Raw genomic sequence first — 24,615 nt, 5'->3', positions numbered from 1 at the left:
TACACAGAAGTAGCTCTGTTTTGCGATGTTTTGATTGGCCCGTATACCGGCATACAGGCCAATAAAAAATCGCTAAACACAGAGCTTCGTTTAATGCGGGCCTTCCGCATTAAACACAAGAAGCTCCGTGTTTAGTGATTTTTGATTGGCCCGTATGCCGGTATACGGGCCAATAAAAAAAAAAAAAGCGGAGGCTGCCCGGGATTTAAACCGGCAGGGCGGTACTTGGGATCAGGCTGCTGATCTCGGGACAGTCCCGCCCAAATAGGGACGTCTGGCAACCCTGTTCTAAGGGGATCCAATATTTGTCTGCTTGGGAGGACACAGTTAACAGACCACATTGCATTTTGCCAAGGATGGTCTGCACCCCCCCCCCCCCCCGGCTTTCAAGTATGGGCCAGAACTAACTCCACACCCATGCCTTTTTTAGGCAATGCCAAATTAACAACTCTACTGGCATAGAAAAATCAACTCGGCTAAACCTCAGGGTGTTGCTGCTTAATGCCAGGAGCCTAAATAATAAAAAAAAAATGCACTCCATCCAAGCCTTTCTCAGTCGCAAGAGTCTAGAAGTTTGTGCAGTTACTGAGAAATGTTTTAAAGTTACAGAGAATACTCTGGGAGTACAAGGTTTCATTGACTTCCACACTTTTAAAACAGTAGCTGCACTGACGAGGGCTAAAAGTGGAGGTGTCTTGGTATACATCATACCTCTTAACTATTTGGAATGTCCAGATTATTCTCATTTTAGCCCTTTTTCTTATAAAATCTGTGGTTTTCTGGCAATTCTTTGAGGATTGAAGTCTGTACATAATGAACTTCATTTGAGTTTCAAGACTTCACATCCTTCAGAAAATGCATGCTAACACACACAACCTTTTATTTTAGCAACCTTCTAAATTTATAGTAGCAATATCTAAAATTTGTCTTTATTTTTTGGTCCTTTGTTCCCCATTATTTTTGACTTTGCCCATCTTCTGTGTGGTAGTAGATTGAGAGGTATGATTATACATCAATAACAACTCAAATAGGATGATGTGCTGGAGTTCTGCACATGCACATCACCATAGACAAAATCCTACATCATATCCTAGCCATACATAGGTCACCTTACGTGTTCCAAGAAGCTCACAATGCATATTTGGACCTACTGGAGGCACTTACCATCCATCCTAACACCCTACTCATGGAAGACTTTAATTACATCTGCATAGACTGGGAATCATTAACAGCCTCAAATCTACAGGCACAAAGATTCCTGGACTTGGTAAATACAAACACCCTTGACCAAATAATGAACTTGCCCACTAGAGGCTCCAGCATATACTGGACCTTGTGTTCACAAATATGGGAGAATGTTGTGCCTTCCCCCAAATGTCTTGTCCTTCCTTGTAATGTCTGACCATAAAGGTGTCTCCTAAATCAAAATTAAGTGAGTAATTTCATCAAAACCAGTAACAGGAACTGTAATAAGGCAACTTACATTTTATTAAGTGATGGTTTGTCAAAATTCAGTGCCCCTCCAAACCCCAAGAACATGACAGCTTATGCTGAATTGCTGTTAAACTCTGTACAGCCATGCCAGTGGCTGCATAGAGGCTGCTATACCCTACCAGAAGTAAGTTCAAGACTAGCCCCAGAAACAAACCACCCTGGTGACACCCCAGATTAAACAGGATAGCAACAAAAGGAAAAAATTAAGGCAAAAATCAGGAAAGATAATTCCCATAAGGAGAAGAATTCTCGTATCAAACTAAATAGTCAACTAAAATGGCTAATTAAGTCAAGCAAAGCCAACTTTAAGGTTGATTGTTTCCCAGGTGAAGTATAACCATAAGGCCTTCTTCAGCAATGTCAGAAACTTCAAGGGCAGCATACAGCAGTGTGCTAAACTGGTGATTTAATGGTGCCACATTCACCAAGCCTGGCAATGTAGCGAACCTGATATTGGACAAATTTGGTTCCAAATTTACCCCTATCCCCTACCATCCTCCAAAAATCACCCTCAAACGTCTCCGTAGTTATAGCTGGAGGGATTCATGTACTCACTAAAACCAAGAACATGGCCTCGATGGACCCCAGTAACATCCCAGGATGCCTCCTCAACAGTCTAAAATACGACTTATGAGGACCCCGGAGTCATTATTTAACTGTAATCTTAAAACAAGTTGTGTCATGTGACTGGAGGACTGTGATGGTCACCCCCTTCATAGGGGATGATCTTCAACAGATCCTGGAAACTACAGACCCATTAGTCTGACTAGCATTATTCACAAAGCTATGGAAAGAAACATTGTGGAAATTATCAGCAAGGACATAGGAAACTTCCAGACACTAGATCCATCTCACTTTGGCTTGGAAGGTATGCTTACTGAATCTAGTGGATTTTTTAAAAAAAATCAAAAAGTCAGTGGGATGAGGGGCAAACTGTGCATACTGCTAAGCATTTGATACAGCACCCCACTCTGGCATTACCACCAGATTTATGAAACTAGGTATAAACCCAATTATAACATGCTGGATAGCTAACTGGCTCACTGATGTGAGCCAGGAGGTTAGGATCAGTGAGGCCACCTCCACAAAGAGGCTGATCACCAGTGGAGACCTCATCGCTTTGTGCTAGACCCACTTCTCTTTGGCATCTACTGATTGGATGTCCAAGGCTTCTGGCTAACCAAGTTTGCAGATGGTTGCAAACTGGTAGCAGTTGTTGGATCTCTCCAAGACGAGAACACTCTTCAGTAAGGTCCAACACCACAGACACATGCTTGGTGCCAAAACCATGGCTTAAAACTCAATACCAAGAAATGCATTATAGTACCTTGTGGGAAGTTCGCCACTCTGGTTAACTATGTCCTGAATAAAACACCCATAAAAGTTGATTCACTAGTCAAGGATCTGGGAATTTGTGTAGATAGTAACCTAGCCTTTGACCAACATGTGTCCAAGTTAGTAAGAAAATCCTTCTGTGTTGCTCCACGTATATGTTAGGGCATTCCCCTAGGTCTAGAGAGGTCATCATACCACTACTCGACACTCATCAGACCCTTCATAGAGTGTAATGCTCCTTTTGGTATGTATCTGACCAGACATATGCAGCAACTGGGGCATCCGCAAAGGTTCCTTTATAAAAAGGATATAAGGAGTAAAACACATTGTCCTCCAGTGATTGCTTTAAAGCCCTGTCTCTTCACTCTGTATCATACAGACTTATGAGGTGATTTTTGCCTGGCATACAAGGCAGCCCTGAACCCTGTTGTGATGAACCTTTTGCACTTCTACAAAACAAACCATATCACGACTATTAGATTAAAGACCTAAATTGTGCTTGTGACATAAATAGGACATGTTAGAGAGACTGATATGTTCCTCAGAGAATTCCCATTCACTGGAACAGGTTACCCATCCATGTGAAGCAGAGTTCCTATTTAAGCGCATCTTGGACTGATGGCTTGGAAATTCACCACTGGTCAAGTGTCTCTGTCTCTGATGGACACAGACAGTCATTAAATCACCCCCTTTATAAATCAGATTTGTGGGTCAAGTTTGGGTTGCTTGGCTAGGCTTATTGCTCTTGTGGTCTTTAGCCTAGTATACACCTATTAACCTAAACTTACAAAAGCAATAATTAGTCTGTTCCTGATTTTGGGACTTTGCCCCAGTTTTGACTCTCTCCATATTTCTTGTACGAAGAGGTTTGAGTTATGCCTTCATCAACAGGCTTTTCAGCTATTCCTCACCTTCAGCCATAAGAGTGGTGTTGTCTGCATGTCGAATCCATCTAACTAGGCATTTTGCATGATATACTTGTCATATAAATTAATAAGCAGGTTGACAGCCTACAGCCTTATTGCACTAGTTTTCCAATCTGAACTGGTTATTTCATATTTGGTTGTGACTATTGTTTCTGCTGTGTAAAGGTCCCTCAGGAGCCAGGCAAGATAACCCAGTATCTCCATTTGTCTTAAAACTTGCCACAGTTCAGTGTGGTCCACAGAAAGACAGAGGTGTGTTTACTGGCTCTGTATTTGAAGGAGTCAGGTGGGGGGGTGAAGGTTTGTGTGCCACTCGCCTCTCTCAGGAGGCTGGGAAGGGTTGAGTACACTTGGGAGTAAACAGAGCCAGTAAGATTTCTTTGGAGACTGGGAAAATCACTGCTCATGCTCCCTTGGAAGTGGGGGGGGGGTGCTAATTGAAGGGAGTGTCCTTTGCAGAACTGAGGGGATAACCTCTATGGACAGCACATTGCACCTTCCCTCACACACCTCATTCTTAGCCAAGTGCATGCTGCGGTTAGGGTCAACAAGTAGGAAAACACTGAATCACCCCTGATGGCTGCCTGAATGATGGATTCTCCTAGCCACCTCCCCCTTCCTAATGAGGTGCAAATAGGTCCACTGGTCAGTAGGAGCCAAATGATCAGCAAGCAGAGATTGATAAAGAATGGTGGAAAATATTATCCAGCAGATGTTGATAATTTGATCTCTGGTGTCTTTGCCCCTCATAAAACCAAGTTGTACCTCTGGTAGTTTTTGGTCTGTACATTGTTGAAGTCTAGCTTGGAAGCGTGTGAGCATTATCTCAACTATCATGTGAAACAAATGCAGTTGTGAAATAATTTCAAAGTTCTTTAGCAGTGACCTTTCTTGAGCTTAGAATGTAAATTGACTTTTTCCAATCCAGTTGCCACTTTTGTGATTTCCAGATTTTCTAGCCCATTTCCATGCAACACGGTAATTACCATGTTTTGCAGATTTTTAAACAGTGCAGCTGAAATTCCGTCCTTTCCTGCAGCCTTGTTATTAGCAAGGTTTTCTAGGGCCCATTCAACTTTACTCTCCAGGATGTCTGCCTCTAAATCGGCGAACATGCCATTGAATGTATGAGTGATGTTAGGGTCTTTCTTACATAGGTGTTTTGTGCTTTTCTGCCACCTCTTCTTAGTGTCTTCTGCTAGAACCCTCTTTTCTTTCTCTTTTATAATAACCATCTTACCTGGATGCTTCCCTTAATATTGACTGTCTGCTTGAAAAGATCTTCTCTTATTCATTCACTTCTTCCAGTTCGTTGTACTGCTTATTTAAATGTGCATCCTTATTTCTTCCTGTTATTTTTGAAACGTTACATTTGGTTTGCAGTTTCTCTGCCTCCATTGCTTTTAACTGTGCTTTACTGAGTCTCTTCTTAAGCCTCCACTATTACAAAAGCTATATATTTGCCTATGTCCAGAGAAAGTTTGTCTTAATACAAGAGTTATTGTTCAGTGTTTTCTATATTTTATATTATTATTTTATTTTTTATTTTTTACAGACAGTACATTAATTAGAGTTTATCATTGCCCAGTAAAATTATTTTTTTATGGAGAGGTTTTCAGTGTTTGCTTTTGATCTGATGTTCTCTTTTTTTCGTCTGTTCCTTGATGGATGAGCTTTCCAGCTTTGGCTGCTTTTAGACTTTAGGATCCATAGCTCAGGCTCCTCCCCTTATCTATAGTCCTGATCCCAAGATTAGCTGGGATCTCATTTTCTGCTCATGTAGAATAGATGTGGTCCACTTTGCTCAGATTTGCCTCAGCTAAGTTTTTTCTTCTTATCGATAATGTTCTTGTCAGGCTCTTTATTGTAAAAGAGAGCCTGACTACAAAGTACCTTTTTTTCGTATATCTTTCTATTACAGCCCCCCCCCCCCCCCAAAAAAAAAAAAAGTTTTGTGTATACAGATTTTCTCTTACTACCTCTTACCTTTGGTTTATTCCCTTTCCTATCTTTTCTTAGGGTACTTGTACTCTTTATCTCTACAAGTGTGTGTGTGTGTGTGTGTGTGTGTGTGTGTGTGTGTAAAAAAAAAAAAAAAAAAAAAAAAAAAAATGGATGTATTTTGTAATAATAAATACATAATTTCCTTGCTTGGTGTTTAACTTATGATTCCTATTGCAGATTAAATACAACAGACACAGCTGAAAAACAATTAATGTTGGACATGGTAAGATTATTCCCTTTTGATAGTGCAAGACAAGATATTGAGACCCAACACATTTTTTAAATTAAACTGCAATTTTTATAACAAAAACAGTAAATTCCAAGCCTCTCTAATAAATTTTTAAAGCTTTTGAAGCCAACCTATACTCTCATACCTCTGCTAAATTTCAAGTTTGGTATATTTTGTGTTGGGGGGGATATTCAAATGTTCCTATTCTGAAGATTGCAGATGTTCTTCATGATTCACTGTGTTGCAGTCATTACATTTGGGTAATCTTGCTGGCAGGTTGCCCTCAGCCGGCCTGAATTCTAAAGTCTTGGGTCCTGCGGCGGCTGCTGTCGCCCCTTCCCTGACGTCGGGTCATCCGGGGTATAAAAGCAGCCGCCGATGCCATTTTCTTCAGTCTTTCTTGCCGCGCGGTCCCCGAAGCAGAAGCATTTCGCAAGTGCCGGTTGGCCGACTCCTGAGATTTTTGTGTTTTGAGTTTCAGATCCGAAGTCTTCAATAAAGCTAAGTACCCCGTTGGGGAAACTTTTTTCTTGCTCCAGACCAATGTCAGAAAAAGTTAATAATTGTATTTCTTGTGGAAAGCAAATACCTCATAAGGATTTTCATTCTTACTGTATTCCTTGCCTAGGCCCTGATCACAATGTTACTGGTTGTCTGTTTTGTGCTAGATTTAACCAACGCACTATTAGCATCGGTATGATTTTGCTTTAAACTTTTTTGGACGCCGGTTTAATTATCCTGAAATGTCGTCGGATAGGCATCCGACTACCGGAGCGTACAAAAAAACGCAAAGAAAAGGATAGAGCAAAACAACCAAGGCCCAAAACCGACGAAGCTTCTCCTAAGCCAGTCGCTGGTGCGCTGGTTCTCAGTAAGGCGCTTTCGTAGCCCCTGACACCCGCTACTGAGTCGCAGGCCACTACCGACTCCCACGTGGAGTCGGACATGCTGCTGGATACTCAAGGTATTGGAGCTTTGAACGCTAATCCCTCAGAAGGGTCCAGAGCCGCTGAGCAGGTACCGGCTTCTGAGGGTGTATTCAGACCTAAACATCTTTACATTAAAGTGACAGCTTCAAAGGCAAAGACTAAAGCACCTTCTAAAGCAAGGAAACAATCTCAAGTGCCACGTGGACAGGCCTCTATGCCCAAAAAACAGATGCTCAAAATGGCCAAAGACTTGATTACCTTGATCAGGGGTTTCCATCCCCCTCCTGATAAGTGGCCTAGGCAAGACACTGACTGTGAATCTTCAGATCAGGTTTCTATTTCTTCTGATCAGGAATATTCTCTTCCCCCCCATGAGGATTCTGATGCTGAAGAATCTATTCCTTCAGCATCTCCTCCTGAGGTCTATTCCTTTGGGGAAACCTTGCATACCATGAGGGAGCATTTCCACTGGGAGAGCAAAGATTTTTTCAGAATCTAAAAAGAGGCTCATTCCACCTGTGTTAGACATTGTAGATGTGTTTTCGGAGTCTAGTCTGACCCCTGACTCCTTACCCCCCTGTTCCTGTTAAGCCTGACAGTATTACAGGGTTCCTGACTCACACAAATTTCTATTTAAAAACCCTGCTGCTGACCCAGAAATGATTTCACAGGGTCCAAAGGGAGTTAAGGCTTCCACTGCAAAAAACCCAACACCCTCTGACAGAGATTCAGGGGCACTGGATAGATGGGGAAAAAAGGTTTACACATCTGCAACTTTGGCTATAAGGGCCTTAAACTGTCAATTTCATATGCTTAAGTATCCACAACATGTCATGGGATTGCTTAAACAGAAAATATTGAGACCAACACATTTTTTAAATTAAACTGCAATTTTTATAACAAAAACAGCAAATTCCAAGCTTCTCTAATAAATTTTTAAAGCTTTTGAAGCCAACCTATACTCTCATACCTCTGCTAAATTTCAAGTTTGGTATACTTTGTGTTGGGGGGATATTAATATTTATTCAAATGTTCCTATTCTGAAGATTGCAGTTACTGTCCTCTGAATTTCAACAGATGCAGTATGAGGTTATGGTTCTAAATTATCTTCTTTTTTCTATGGTTGTAAATTGTCTTTTTTCTGTGATTCTAAATTATCTTAATACTTTAAAGTCTTTTTGCTGTTTGTTTTGGCATTAAGCATTGAAATGTTTGTTCATGTACATGCACATAGTTCGTAGAGAAGTATTAGGCTAGCTGTCCTTGCAGGCATTTTAAGTCTATACAATTTCCCATTCAGAAGTAAAAAGCTGTATCTTGTGTCTGTGAGGTAAACACCTTAACCATTATGACACCCCACAACACGTTTCAACTCAATTGGATACAAGAGGGTGCATTTTGTTGGTGTTTTATTTGGCAAGTAATATACAATGTCAACATTCATTCTTTGTGCTGAAACATTTTATATTGGTAAACCGAAGAGAACAAGTAACAATTCTGGACACATAAGGGAAGCCTTTTGGATATTTATGTGACTGTGTTCCAGTTAGTGGCTTGTGTTGGTATCTGACATGGAAGGAGCAGGTGTTTTACAATTTCTGACTGGGAGTTCATACCAGTAAGGAGGGTGTAACCCACATGCTATTTATTGTTGGGTGACAGCTCCTTTGAAGACTTAACTTGTATAGTAATTGTGTTCACTATTCCATTTTGTAAGGTAAACTACAGTTTCCTTATGTTGTATTTAACCTGTTGTCTCTTGTCAGACATTAATTCTGTACTCCTTGTTGTAACTACTTTACTTTACTAGACAGTTGATTATCCGAACATCGATTATCCGGAACGTCAATTTTCTGAACCAGTCTTCCAAAGTTTACAGATAGGAAAAATCATGAAGTCTGAATATGTAAACATACGTATTAGCTTGAGCATGTTTTTTGAGCTTGTAGCCAGCTCACGTGTGAAGAATATTCTTTATCGTCCACTGGAATCGCTGAATGGTTGACAAGTGTATTCCTGCGTGCAGAAAAAACAAGATTTTAGAAGTTTTTATCCACTTCAGTTATATATTTTATTATCCGAATAGTCTGATTATCCAAGCTACCTTAGGTCCCAGTTAGTTTGGATAATTGACTCTCTACTGTAATTCCCTTTTTTTAATCCCTTTATTTCCTGTCTTCAGTAAGTGGGCCTAAGTTCTCGTTAGTCTGTCCTGCATTTGTTTTGCTTTCCCTTTACAGTGACTTATTTACATAGGTGTGTGTATATGCATATCTGTATGCAAATATATAGACACACAGACGTGTGTGTGTGTGTGTGTGTGTGTGTGTGTGTGTGTGTGTGTGTGTGTGTGTGTGTGTGTGTGTGTGTGTGTGTGTGTGTGTGTGTGTGTGTGTGTGTGTGTTGGTGTGTGTGTGTGTGTTGTGTGTGTGTGTGTGTGTGTGTGTGTGTGTGTGTGTGTGTGTGTGTGTTGGTGTGTGTGTGTGTGTGTGTTGGTGTGTACATCATGTGCTACTTTTTGCGTTCCATGATCTCTCAATAACAACTGAGTATTTTGCAGATTATTGGGGCAGAGTGCGTCAAGTTTTGTACCACAGAGACCAGTCTGCAAAACTGTACTGCTGACCTCTGGGATGGGCTTTTAACATGGGCTCCAAAGTAGAGGGGGAGGGCAAGTCTTCTTTCCCTTTCCCTAGTGCTCAGTGAGCCGGTTTTCAATGAATCGGCCATCACAGTCTGAAACTTCCTCAAACCAGCAGCAGCAAAACTCACTGGACCCATGCAACTTATTGCCAACAGATTAAGCTCCTTTACATCCAGGTGCAAAAAATAAAAAAGGTTGTACAAAAATAAGATGATGTAGTTTGAGTATACAGTTCAGGTAGCACAGGGAAGATTAGGAAGCACCAATTCACAGAATGTTGGTGGAAGATTCAAACAATCTTCCTTAAGAGTCCAGCAGGCAAGTCTAGGGACACTAGAGACTATAGGTGCAGGTGAACAGTGCTATAACAGCACTGATGCTTTGGGGGCACTAATTGTTTCACATCAGGCTCCATACAGTGCTGCATACTCACTCCAGGTGCTTCATACAATATAGAAAAAAGAAAAGTATATAAGAGGAGAATATAGTTGAGTATGAGAAAATATAAGGAACTGTCATTACAAAGAAGTGTAGTGTAGGACTAGAACATCTTTCCCAGGATGATGACTGAATTCAAAAATGCATTGAACTTCCTTAAGGTCATCCATATGAGGACTCTTGTGGGGAGGTGGTTAAGTTGCTAAATAAGGAGAAGCAACAGCTTAATTATTTTTATATAGGCATACTAGCTTTCCACATGGTAGACTTTTTGCATCATTAAACTCACTGCATGTCCTTCAGGTCTTTTGTAGACCCACAGGTGCTACACCCTCCTCTCTGGAATACATTCATTGCATTGAATGCACTAAATGTCGAATCGCAATCATGTAAGAAGTTAGAAACAAGCTTACAATAACTTCTGGCTTTTTTCAAACTTCTAAAAAAGGTTGTAGCACATAGGTTCACTGTTGTGAATTTTTATCTTTTGGGGTCAGCGTTTTGGGATTCAACATTCAAAACATTTGATGTATAGAATGTATCCATGATAATAGCCACCAAGAAATCGCAACCTCTACTGCTCGGATCTGCTCACTGTTGTAAGGAGACAGCTGGCAGTCAACTACTTAAACATCCTTTTTTAGACCTCTCCTAAGACAGGGCAGTTGGACCTCATCCACTCATCCAGCCTTCCAGCCAGCTCACGGATTTGAACATCAAATTTGATAGTTTCATGTCAGTAGTGGTAGAAACAAGCACCTTGTTTGACACTGGGACAGCTTCCCTTGCATTCTTGAGCTCTTCAATGATTGCCTTTCACAAATTCCTCATGAAGGTCTTCTGTTGTCTGCAGTGAGTTCTGCTTAGACACAACCTACAGAATTACTTTTAAGTTACTTTTAAGTTAGCTGTGGGTTGTATTCATATTTGACTGTTTCTTCATGCCCTCCATCTTATTCCCTCTTCCTTTCTTTCCTTCAGGGAGTACATTTTAGTCTTTATTTTAAAATTTTTTGTATGGTAAGCTAGAATGGTGTTACTGATACCATTTTCCATGTTAGTATTTTAAACCACAATAATGCTTTATTTTATGTCTCTTTCGACAGATCATTGAAATTGGGCTCTGTGAGGTTTTTGAGTTGATCAAGGAAACCAGATTTGCCCACCCATCCTTATGTTTACGGAGTTTGCAAGCATTGTTGAATGTACTGCAGGGTCAGCAACCTGAAGGTCTACAGTCTGAGCCACCTGAAGTTCTTGGTGAGTGCACAAGGGTGTGTGGGTTTGCATCTTTTATGCTAGATTTGTGGTAAGATTTGCCTGTTTTCTCAACTAACTGTTTATTTTATATTTGTGCATTTTCATGTTTCAATACACAAGATATGCATGAGAGATGCATTATGTTTGAATTGGCATTTAACTGAGTTGAAACAAAAGGAAGAGACGAGTTCTGAGTATCATAATAAGGATGACAGCAACCTTTACTTGATGTCCTTCATGGATGCATCTGCAGTCATAACAACTGGGTTGTCCTGTCGTCAGGCAGCCCTTCAGTCGGCCGGATTCCAAAGTCCGGGTCCGGCTTCGGCTGATGTCGCACTCCACCCGACGTCATCTCTGCTGGTCTTCGGGTATAAAAGCATCAGCCGACGCCATTTTCCCCAGTCTTTCTTGCCGCGTGGCGCCCGAAGCAGAAGCTGTTCGCAAGTGCCGGTCGGTCGGATCCAGAGATTACTTCTACCGAATACTACTTCGAAGACTTCTAAAGCTAAGTACCCCGTTGGGGACTCTTTCTTGCCTCAGCCGATGTCAGAAAAAGTTAACAATTGTTTAACCTGTGGGAAACAAATACCTCATAAAGATTTCCACTCTTACTGTCTGCCTTGTTTAGGCCCAGCCCACGACGTAGCAGCCTGTTCGGCCTGTGCTTCTTTCAACCGACAACGCTTAGGCGTCGGTCGGAGTTTGCAGAACAGTTTTTCGGTTCTGATTTTGCGTACATTATGCCGCCGGATCCTCCGACTACCCAATCTACCAAAACGCAAAGATAAAGACCGACACTCGCGGTCCGTGGTTTTTGGCGAAAACATGGTTTAGCAAACATGAGTGTCTCGGTTTCGGCGAAACCGAGAAAACTGATCTAAGTACAGCTGAACCTATTCCTACAACTGAGGCCCCTGCTACAACTCTTGAATCGACCTCAGAAATTTTACCCACTACGGTGGTTGACTTATCAGACACCATCCCCTTGGATGTCTCTACCCCAGCACGTGGTGCTGCTAGGCCTCCAGCAGCCATGTCCATTAAGGCCTTCGCCAGGGCTAAAGCAGCCAAGACTACTAAAACAGTGCCTGTTAAACCCCCACATCCAGGCCCTCTTCTAGTTCCCAAATGCTTACTTTGGCAGAAGATTTAATTTCTTTAATCAGAGGATCTCAATCTCACCCAGATAGGGCCTCTCAGCCCCAGAGAAGAGACCTAGGGCAGAGCCCCCTGAGCCAGTGTCCTCTGATGAATCTGCTGATGAATCAGACATAACTGACCAGCCAGAGGCTCCCTTCTCCAATTTTGAAGATTCTGATGCTGAAGAATCCATTCCAGCTGCTTCCCCACCAGAAGAATTCTCCTTTGGGGAAACCTTGCATGCCATGCGAGAACAGTTCCAATGGCAGCAACAGGATTTTTCAGACTCCAGAAAAAGACTTAGGACCTTTCTGCACCTCCCACAGCACAGGCCCTTAGCTATACCTCCTGTTCTCTCTGTGGTGGATGATGCTTTCAATGATGTTTGCTCCGCTCCAGATTCTTTACCCCCAGCCCCTGCCAAACCAGACAGATTTTACAGGGTGCCAGATACTCATCACCACCTTTACAAGGCCCCTCTTGCAGACCCAGAAACTATATCCCAGGGTCCCAAGGCAGTAGCCCCGACCATAGCTAAAAACCCTATTCCTTCTGAAAGGGAAGCAAGGTCATTAGACAGATGGGGTAAAAAGGTCTACACTTCAGCTACTCTCTCAGCTAGAGCTTTAAACTGTCAGTTTCACATGATACAATACCAAGAGTTAATGCTTGATCAGTTAACTAATAAACTAACCACTGATGAATCTCTTGATAAGAAATATGTATTAGAGATGGTAAATAACATACAACAGGTTAGCAACCATTCCTTAAAATGTGGCTATGATGCACTGGAGGCTTCATTTAGATCAGCCATGACAGGCACAGTGATAAGAAGGCATGCATGGCTAAAGGAACAAGCTTTACCGGATCATGTTAAAGCTAAGCTGCTAGATGCTCCTATGGACAAGACAAGTTTGTTTGGTACACCTGCCCAGCAGGTTATGAAGAAAATGGAAGAAAAGGCAAAATCTGTTCAAACTGTTAAAGATTTCTTGCAGGTTCAACCCCAAGGTTTAGCAGGAACTGGCCTGCCAAAAATTGGTCCTTTCCTGACTCCACAAAATTTCAAAGGGGCAGGAATAGACGTTCCAGAGGCAGAAACCAATCCAGAGGAGGTGCCTACAGAGGACGACAGTGGCAAGGTAACAACAGAGGCACAGACACAGCCACTGCCACTACATCAGCACAACCACAGTGACTTAACCTAAATCCGCCTACCAGGGAACAAATAGCAGCTCCTCTAGGCGGAAAGTTAACCTTATTTTCAAGGAACTGGCACTGCATAACAAAAGACAAGTGGATTTTACAAACCATAGCTCAAGGTTACCGGTTTCACTTCCACACTTTACCAGTCAAAAGAGGAATGCCAAATCTACCTCCAAATCAAAAAACAGAGGCTCTACGCCAGATAATGGAGTTAGCAAACATGAGAGCTGTGGAAAGAGTGCCAACAGCAGAGCAAGGAAAGGGGTTCTATTCCAGACTATTCCTAGTTCCAAGAAAGGAAAAAAGTTGGAGACCAATTCTCGACCTGTCCACCTTAAATACATACATCATTGTCTCAAAATGCTGACCCTACAGCAGCTTCTTCCCATGCTGGGCAAGGAGTCTTGGCTGGTAACTCTAGATCTCAAGGAGGCATACCTGCACGTCCCCATTCGACCAATCTGCAGAAGATACCTCAGATTTCTTGCAGGATCAGAGCACTATCAATTCTCAGCATTGCCCTTTGGCTTATCTACTGCGCCCAGAGTATTCACAAAATGCCTGGCATCAGTAATCGCCCATTGCAGACTACAGGGAATTCAAATTTACCCATACCTGGACGACTGCCTGCTACAAGGGGACAACAAAAGCAAGCTGACAACAGATTTACAAAGGGTCATTTACTTGCTACAAGCACTGGGATACACAGTCAATTTACAAAAGTCAAGGCTGATACCATCCCAAACAAGGACATTCTTGGGCGCGGAATTGGACACAGTAAAACAAATGGCATTCCTGACTACAGTGAAACAAAAAGAACTTCCTCTTTACTTCTTGGCACTAACAAAACTGAACAAGTTAACAGCAAGAAAAGTACTGCAGGCCTTGGGCTTCATGGCATCATGCATAATCTTGGTTCCATTTGCCAGACTACATATGAGAAAACTACAGTGGTACCTAAAGAATTTATGGTCCCAACACAGACACAGTCTAGAAACAGAAATCCCACTAATTCCATGCTTAAAACAGGAGTTCCTATGGTGGGCTCAGGCATGCCAGTCAAACCCAGGCCTACCCTTTCGCAGATGTCAAGCAAGCCAGACCATCACAACAGACGCTTCAGACCTAGGATGGGGGCCCACATGCTGGACAAATGCGTGCAAGGATTGTGGACACAGGATCAACTTCACCTGCACATCAACCTAAAAGAAATGCTGGCAGTAAAACTGGCAATCCAAAAGTTCAAACCATTTCTCAAGGAGGGCCAGTTGATGATAAGGACAGACAACACCACAGTCATGTGGTACATCAACAAACAGGGAGGCACTCATTCATACCCCTATGCAGAATGACCTTGGAGCTGTGGACCCTGGCACTCAGCTACAACATCCAGTTACAGGCAATATTTGTACTGGGAAAGACAATACTCTAGCAGACATATTAAGCAGAACCACCGGATGCCCACGAATGGAAGCTGCACCCGGACATCTTCAAGACCATCTCAAAGAAATGGGGAATGCCACAGATAGACCTATTCGCATCACCTCTCAATCACCAGCTCAAAAATTCTGCACAAGGACATTCCACCCACTAGCATGGAAAGTGGATTCGCTCTCCTTCAACTGGAAAGGCCTAACAGCATATGCATTCCCACCTCTTCCTTTGATACACAAGGTACTACTGAAAATCAAGGAAGAACGTCCAAGGATAATCCTGATAGCTCCGAACTGGCCAAGACAACACTGGTACCCACTACTGAGGAGCATGTCTCGAACAATATGTGGCCAATACCCTGATGCCTTTGATGTTAACTCAGAACAACTACAGCATCATACATCCAAACCTAAAACGTTGCAACTAACTGCATGGAACATCACATAGCAGCAGCCAATCCAGAACTTTCCCAAAGAGTAAAAGACATTATTCTTGAAGCACGCAGACCTTCAACAAGAAGGAACTATGCTGGAAAATGGAAAAGGTTTGTCATTTGGAGTACAGAAAGAGGAAAAGATGTGTCAAACATAGATATGTCTAACATTCTGGAGTATCTGGCCGAACTTCTTCATTCAGGCCTGTCCTACTCCTCCATCAAGATACATGCATCAGCTATTTCAGCAGAATACAGCTTTGATCCACCTGTTTTTTCGCACCCTTTGCTCAGGCAGTTCCTCAGAGGAATCAAGAATGTAAAACCTCCAAGGAAACCACCATTACCAGCTTGGGATTTGAACTTTGTGCTAGAAAAATTGACACTATCACCCTTTGAACCAGCAGCAACAGCAGACCTACAACACCTGTCATGGAAAACTGCTTTCCTACTGGCAATTACTTCAGCAAGGAGGGTTTCAGAACTACAGGCCTTAATGGCAGTGCAACCCTTCCTAATCTTCCACCAAGATAGAGTGTCCATGAGGACTAATCCAACATTTATGCCCAAGGTGGTATCCAGAGTGTCTTTAAACCAGGCAATCCACCTACCTACCTTCTTTCCCAACCCACAAAACAGAGGGAAAGAATACTGCATACCTTGGATGTACATAGACAGCTACGCTACTACTTGGACAGAACAAAAAATAGCAGAAAGACTGACCAACTTTTTGTAGCCTATGCAACAGGAAGGGAAGGAAAAGCTATCTCCAAACAGACAATCTCCAAATGGATAGGAAATTGCATACGATTCTGTTACTCCTTCCATGGAAAACCAATTCCACAGAACATAAGACCTCATTCTACAAGGGCAACAGCCACTACCACAGCCTTCTTACAAGGAGTGGCAACCAAAGACATTATTGAGGCGGCTACTTGGACCTCTGTGCATACATTTGCCAAGCATTATAATTTGCCTCTATATTCCAGATCCCGAGCAGGGTTTGCCACTGCTGTACTGCAAGGGATCCTAAACACACCATAATCTACCTTTATCCTCCTCCCCTAGTTGGCTATGGTATTCTACCCAGTTGTTATGACTGCAGATGCATCCATGAAGGACATAGTACAGTTTTGTACCTACCATAAATGTAGATGTCCGAACTGGATAGCATCTGCAGTCAGGATTACCCTCCCTCCTTCCCCTCTGTGGTACTCCTAGGGTGTTTACCCTCCTAACAGCTAGCTGTTGGGGGGGAGTCTTTTATGGTGTATTTGTTTGTATATATGTACATACATGCTTATTGTTGTGTTTACCTCTATCTATTTGGAAACATTGGCATCTATCCAAATTTTAGCCTGCAAGAGGGCTTCTGGCATCTGGGGCAAGAAACACTGAGGAAAATGGCGTCGGCTGATGCTTTTATACCCGAAGACCAGCAGAGATGACGTCGGGTGGAGTGCGACATCAGCCGAAGCCGGACCCGGACTTTGGAATCCGGCCGACTGAAGGGCTGCCTGACGACAGGACAACCCAGTTGTTATGACTGCAGATGCTATCCAGTTCGGACATCTACATTTATGGTAGGTACAAAACTGTACTTTTCTGTTTTTATAAGATATATAAATTTATTTTCTGTATCTTTTGAAAACTAATGTATTTTCTCTGTTTCCCTGAAAAGATGCTTAAGAAACTCCTTTCTCAGTGCCAGAACAGTTTGCAGGATCTACTTTCACTTCCCAGTTTGGGAGGTTATAACAAAAATAATACGAGTGCCACGGTCAAAAAAGGTTACAGGTGGCAGTAGGGGGTTAAAAAAAATCCCAGAATGTCAGGGATCCCCTAGTGCCTCACTTAAATTTGTTTGCAACCCAAAAAATAAGCAGCCGAAACAGTTCTGCTGAAGAGTTGCTTATAAGAAAGCTTGGGGAATGGATGCCTTCTTCATTAATTGGACAGGTCTGTTAACAGTATGTTTTATATCTGATCCCTTTTGCTTCCCAGTATGATCAAAATAATGAGTATGGAAAGGTTCAAGAGGATGTTGGTATCACCTTTCTGGCCCAGGCAGCACTGGGTCTTTCTTATCATGGAAATGGGAGAATTTCAGGTGTTACTCACTTTGGTGGACCTTGTAACTTGGCTTCAGGGGTACTTAGTTTCTCGAACTGTTGACACTTCAGCTCACTGCTTTGATGATTTCATCGTGCTGCCATTAGAGCCACCAGTATTCAAAGGATGTGCTAAACATTAAGGAGACCAAGAAACCCACCACAAGGAAATCCTTCATATCCAAATGGAAAAGGTTTTCTGTCTGATGCCAAGCAAAACCCCAAAACAGCAGGTGCTTGTTTCATTGCTAGCTTATACATATACTGAAGCTTACATCTCTGCCATTTCTGCCAGTCTACCATGCGATCCACCCTTAGCAAAACTCAGACCAGTGAAACTGTTTTCAAAGGCAGTTTTACACTTAAGGCCGTCCAGAAAAGTATTACCCCTGTCTGGGATTTGAATTATGTCCTAGAGAAACTAATTAACCCTCCTTTAAGCCAGCAGTATAAATTTTAAGCCTGGAAATTTTCTGTGGTTGTGCACATCACCTCATCAGGGTGAGTATCCAAATTGCAAGCTCTGATGTACAAAGAGCCGTTCTTGGTCTTCCATAAAGTTGGAGCGAGCCTGAGAACCAATCTTTCCTACATGTATGACGCAGTGACAGGAGTTCAGTTTTAACCAGACCATACAACTAATGGTGTTTTTTTTCTAAACACTCAAATCAAAGTTGAGAAAATCTTGCTTACCGTGAATGCATACAGGCAGTTTAGGTCTTGCCTTCACAAAACCCAAGTCATAAGAAAAAATGTAAGCAATTAATTGTCTCCCTTGCCAAAAGAAAGAGGGGTGGACCTGTTTCCAAGCAAACTGGTTATTTCTAAATGGCTTTGTTAGTGTATTCAGTTTTGTAATGCTTGTCAAGATGAAATTCTTGTACTCCACTCAATGCTAGGATTACCAAGTGCACTGCTACTGTGGTGGTCTTGCTAAAGGGAGTCAGTACTGAAGCTGTTTGGAAGCAGCCACATGGACTTAAGTTTACACCTTCTTTAAGCATTACAGGCTAGATATTCACTCCAGGCTTACAGCAGATTTTTCTACAGATATTGATATAAGGTTTATAGCACTTCAGCCTCAAGTCTCAAGTCACCATCCTTCCTTCTTAAACCTTTGGGAATCATCCCAGTAGTGAAGACTAGTGCAACTGTGATCTAAATGCAGAACATAGTATAATTTTATAAGAACATGCTCTAATAGTAGATGTTCATATAGATAACTTGGGGTCTATATTATGTGATTGAAAGACGTGTTCATCGAGCACGTCTTCGACACATAATTAGCGAACACACTAATCTCTGAACGACCACTTCAGAGAATTTTTTCCCTGGGGAAAAATCGCTTGGCCAAAGAAAAACAAAACAAACTTTCAAACACTACAAAGTGGGGGGCTTTGCCCCCCACACCCCCCTAACTAAATATACCAACTCCGAGATCACACTACAGTGGGGAAAAAGTGCAATTCTCCGATGACTGCCAAGCAGTTTTTGCCCTTGGGAAAAAAATTTGCTGAAGTGGCTGTTCGGAGATTAGTGTGTTGGCTGTTTGTGTCGATGAAGGCGTGTTTGATGAACACGTCTTTCGATCACATAATATAGACCCGATAACTGTTGCAGTACTGAATGCATTCCACCATCTCTTTAACTATCCTGCTGTTTCATGGGTATTTTGTGCTGGGGTGGAGCACCCTCTCTATCATTTCTGTCTTTCCTCCACCATTGCTGTTAAGGCTGTGGGTCATTTTGGGTCTGGGTAATGGCAAAGCACACCTCCTTACTCTCACTATCCACTGCCATTCTTTCCCTGTTGTAATCCCTTCTATGAACAATTCTTTTATACTAGAATACCATTTAACTGCCGTACTGTGTGGTATCCCTTGGCTGTAATTTCTTTTGGAGCTATAGTCCTTTTCTCTCCTCTGGAAAGCTCTAGATGATGTAGACAGGCACCCGATTTATGCTACATGTACCAGGATCAGGGCATACATTATGGGAGTACCACAAAGTCTAGAAGTGAGACTGCATGTCAGAGAAACCTAGAAGTAAAATCCTAGATGTTCTTCGTGTTTCACTGTTGCAGTCATCACCTGTGGGTTATCTCTGCTGTGGTAGCCCTCGGCTGGTCTGGATAGCAGAGTCAGTGTTTTTGTGCGCCGGCTGCCGTCGCCTGTAGTCTGACGTTAGGTCGTCAGTGCTATAAAGCAAGGCAGCTGATATCATTACACCAGTCTCTCTTGCAGTGGAGGCCGTAGCAGAAGCAGTTCACATGAATGCCGGTCGGTCGCTACCAGAAGTTGAATTTCAGCAGAAACCGTCTAAAGCGAAGTACCCCGTTGGGGACCCTTTTTTCTTGCTCTAACCGATGTCCGAAAAAGTTAACAATTGTCTCCCCTGTGGAAAGCAGATCCCACACCGAGACTTTCATTCTTATTGCATCACTTATTTAGGCCCAGACCATTACGTCCCTCATTGCCGATTTTGTGCCCTCTTTAATGTGAGAAACATTCGCCGTAGACCTCTTTTTGGAGACTGTTATTTTCGTGTTCCATCTTCGAATTCCGATATGGCGTCCGTCAGCCAACAATCTGTTGACATTCCAAAAAAAGTAGCGATAAAGATAGAGACAGGCCACACAAGCCTAAGCCTTCCGATGACGCTACCGCTAAGCAAAGTAGTCAGTTCTCTGGAATTTAGTGAGGTGCTTTCGCAGCCCCTGATGCCCAACTCTCTTTCTATACAGGCCTCTGTTGAGACCTTTTTGGAGTCCGGTATGCCACAGAAATCCACTTTGTCTTCTGAGCTTTTGGCTGTCTCTGCCTCGGTTGGGTCCAGAGCTGTGACGCAGGCACCAGCTTCCGAGGAGGCCTTTCGCACTACCATAGTAGTCAGTTCTCTGGAATTTAGTGAGGTGCTTTCGCAGCCCCTGATGCCCAACTCTCTTTCTATACAGGCCTCTGTTGAGACCTTTTTGGAGTCCGGTATGCCACAGAAATCCACTTTGTCTTCTGAGCTTTTGGCTGTCTCTGCCTCGGTTGGGTCCAGAGCTGTGACGCAGGCACCAGCTTCCGAGGAGGCCTTTCGCACTACCATTTCTAGACAAAAAACGACTTCTTTGCATCTGACTACTGCTTCTCAGAGACCAAAAGATTCTCTCAGGCCTAGAAGCCAGGCCACTCCTAGGAAATCTGCTTCTAGTCACCATCTTGCTACTGCTCCCCCACCCCAAGCTCAAATGCTTAAAATGGCGGAGGATCTCATCTCCCTTATTCGAGGTACTCAGGCCTCCACTCCAAAAAGGAAAAGGCATCCTTCTCCAGAAATTATGACAGACCAAGAGTCTGAGGAATCTGATTATTCTGCTTTTGAAGAGGAACAACATCCCTTAACTGTTTGATTCAGATGCAGAGGAATCCATCCCTTCTGCCTCCCCTCCAGAGGACCTCTCCTTTGGGGAAACCCTTCACTCCCTCAGGGAACATTTTCAGTGGGAATCTCGAGACTTCCCACAGTCAAAGAAACGACTTAGAGTGTTTCTGGACCTGCCCCAGCACAGACCCCTGGCCATCCCACCTGTTTTGGAAGTGGTGGATGATGTTTTCCATGAAATCCAGCTTAGCCTCTGATGCTCTGCTTCCTGCTTCACCTAAACCTGACAAGTACTACAGAGTAACAGATTCTCCCAAATACCTGTACAGGAATCCTGCTGCATACCCTGAGATCATTACACAGGGACCCAAAAGGAGCTAAGACTAGTTCTGCCAAGAATCCCCTTCTTTCTGACAGACTCCAGAGCTCTGGACAGGTGGGGTAAGAAAGTATACACCTCTGCAACCTTAGCTATCAGAGCACTCAGTTGTCAGTTCCATATGTTAAAATATCAACAACACACTTTGGAACAATTAAAACAGAAGATTGCTACCCCTCCTGATGGTGCCAACTCAAAAGAGCTGGCAGAATTACTACACTCTGCTTGTCAAGTGGCCAAACACTCATTACAATGTGGATATGATGCCCTAGAAGTCTCTAGCAGGGCAGCAGTGACTGGAGCTGTTATTAGAAGACATGCATGCCTGAAGGAACAACCTCTCCCTGATCATGTCAAGTCTAAACTTACTGATGCACCCCTAGATAAGGAACGCCTGTTTGGGGAAAAAAGAGGAGGTGCTTAAAAAGATGGAAGTCAAAGCACAATCTGTGCAAACAGTAAAAGATTTCTTTCAGGTTCAACCTCCCAGATTCAGCAGGAACTTTCCTTCTAAGCACTGGGTCTTCCCTGCACCTAACAGACAGGGCCAAGGTAAGCCTGGCAGGGTCAGGCCATCCAGGCCCCTATCCCAGGGCCAGCATAGAAGCAAACAATGGAGCACTTCCTTCTCTAACGTAAGGAGTTCTAAGCCAAGCTTCTATGCCAAACACTATCAATGACTCTCCCTCCCCCGTCTGCCCTCCTTTCACTCATCAAAAACTAGGAGGAAGGATCACCCTCTTCAAGGACAATTAGGTCTCTGTAACCAAGGACCAATGGGTATTAAAAATCATTTCTCAGGGATACAGATTCCCCTTCAACGAACTCCCTATTCCAAGAGGGTACCCAGACCTCCCCCCCATACCAGTGGGCAGAGGCTTTGAAACAGGTCCAAACTTTAATATCCCAGGTGGCAGTAGAACCTGTCCCTCCAGATCAAACAGGGAAAGGTTTTTACTCCAGACTGTTCCTTGTTCCTGGAAAAGAGGGCAGTTGGCGCCCCATCCTGAATCTATCCAAACTGAACACCTCCTTGGTGGTCCCCAGATTCAAAATGCTAACCTTGCTCCTGCCTATGCTCACACAAAATGCCTGGCTTATAACACTAGACCTAAAAGATGACTACATCCACATCCCCATCAGGGAATCGTGCAGAAAATTCCTGCGCTTCAAAGCAGGCTATCAACACTTTCAGATGTTCTTTGTGTTTCACTGTTGCGGTCATTACATTTGGGTTATCTGCTTGCAGTAGCCTTCAGTCGGCCTGATTATCAAAGTTTTGGGTCCTGCTTCGGTTGCTGTCTCATCTTCCGTGATGCCAGGTAGTCAGGGGTATAAAGCATGCAGCAGACGCCATTACATCAGTCTTCCTTGTTGTGCAGTGCCCGAAGCAGAAGCAGTTCGCAAGTGCCAGTCGGACGACTCCTGAAATTTTCGTTTTTGAGTTTCAGAACCGAAGTATTCAATTAAAGCTAAGTATCCCGTTGGGGAAACATTTGTACTGTATTCCTTGCCTAGGCCCTGACCACGACGTACCTCGCTGTGCCTTATTTAAGCAACAAACTATTCGTCATCTGTATATTTACGCTTCTAAATATTTCGGTACTCTGTTCAATTACCCAGATATGTCTTCGGTTAGCCATCCGACTACCGACATTCTGAAAAAACACAAAGATAAAGACAGAGACGGGCCGCCTAGGTCCAAAGCTGCCAACAACGCTTCTCCTAAGCTTAGTTGCCAGTTCGCCAGTACTCAGTGAGGCACTTTCGCAGCCCCTGATACCCGCTACTTCAGATTCGCAGGCCTCTACTGAGACCCATTCGGAGTCCGGTATGCCGCGAGATGCTTCAACTATGGAACCTGCGGATGTCTCTACCTTAGATTGGTCCGGAGCCACTGTGCAGGTACCAGCTTCTGAGGGTGTATTCAGGCCTACTGACTTGCATATTAGACCGATGCCATCTTCTTCTTCCAGGCCTAATTCTCGAACCATGCCTAGAAAACTGATGCCCAGACTGCATGGTCAGGCCTCTATGCCTAAAAAAACAAATGTTAAGAATGGCTGACGACCTTATTACTTTAATCAGGGGAAGCCAACCTTCCCCCGCTAAGAGACCGAGGACTGAATTTGCTTATGATACTTCTGACCAGGATTCTGAAATTTCTGTTTTCTCTGATGACCAGGATTTACCCTTATCTACCTATGAGGATTCTGATGCAGAGGACTCAATTCCCTCTGCCCCCCCCCCAGGATTTCTCTTTTGGGTGAAACCTTGCATACTCTTAGGGAGCATTTTCGTTGGGAAAGCCAGGATTACTCTGATTCTAAAAAGAGGCTTAGGGATTTCTTACTCCTGTCCCAGCACAGGCCTTTGGCTATCCCTCCTATACTAGACATTGTTGGTGATGCCTTTTCTGAATCTAGCTTGGCCCCTGATTCTTCACCTCCTGCTCCCAGAAAACCTGATAGATATTACAGGCTTCCTGACTCTCACAAGTTCCTTTTTAAAAATCCTACTGTGGATCCTGAGACCATTTCACAGGGACCCAAGGGCATTAAGGCTACTACTGCCAAAAATCCCACACCCTCTGGTTGAGACTCCAAGGCGCTGGATAGATGGGGTAAGAAGGTATACACTTCTGCCACCTTGGCCATTAGGGCCTTGAATTGCCAGTTTCATATGTTAAAGTACCAGCAGCATATTATTGGGTTGCTTAAACAGGAAATTATGTTGATTCCTGACTGTGCTGAAAATAAGGATTTACAGGATTTAATGCATTCTGCTGAACAAGTTGGAAAACATACTTTGCAATGTGGTTTTGATTCACTAGAGGCATCTTGCCGGGCTGCTGTCACTGGGGCTGTACTTAGAAGGCATGCTTGGCTTAAGTAGCAGTCCTTGCCAGATCATGTTAATTTAAATTGCTGGATGCTCCCTTAAATCAGGACCGCCTGTTTGGCAACAAAGCAGAAGAAGTTCTTAAGAAGGAGGAGGAAAAAGCTAAATCTATGCAAACTGTTAAAGATTTCCTGCAAGTACAGCCTCCAAGATTTAGCAGCTGCGGTGATGCAGCGGTAGCGTTGTCGTCTCACAGCAAGAGGTTCTCCCGTTTGATTCTCGGCTGGAGTGCCTTCTGTGTGGAGTCTGCATGTCCTCCCCGTGGTCGGGTGGCATTCAAAAGACATGCGTAGAATGGGTGTGCCTTCGTTGAAGGTTGGGCGTTGAGCAGGCACCTCAGCACCGTAAAAATCTACTGCCAATCATTAGCGGACCAGAGT

At 43.3% G+C, this 24,615-nt stretch overlaps 1 protein-coding gene across 1 annotated transcript in view; it reads left to right on the top strand.

The window, feature by feature from the left end:
* The window catches only part of MYCBP2 (MYC binding protein 2), a gene marked incomplete in the record, with an annotated part of 5,088,083 nt that overhangs the window by 322,905 nt on the left and 4,740,563 nt on the right, over positions 1–24,615 (top strand). The window contains 1 exon segment of the mRNA XM_044072904.1: positions 11,106–11,259. Coding sequence (XP_043928839.1) covers positions 11,106–11,259 — 154 coding nt within the window.

Source organism: Protopterus annectens, chromosome 5.part1 (assembly GCF_019279795.1).
Source record: "Protopterus annectens isolate FY-2018-M chromosome 5.part1, PAN1.0, whole genome shotgun sequence".
Lineage (NCBI taxonomy): Eukaryota > Metazoa > Chordata > Ceratodontiformes > Protopteridae > Protopterus > Protopterus annectens.
This window is presented reverse-complemented; position numbering and strand designations above follow the sequence as displayed.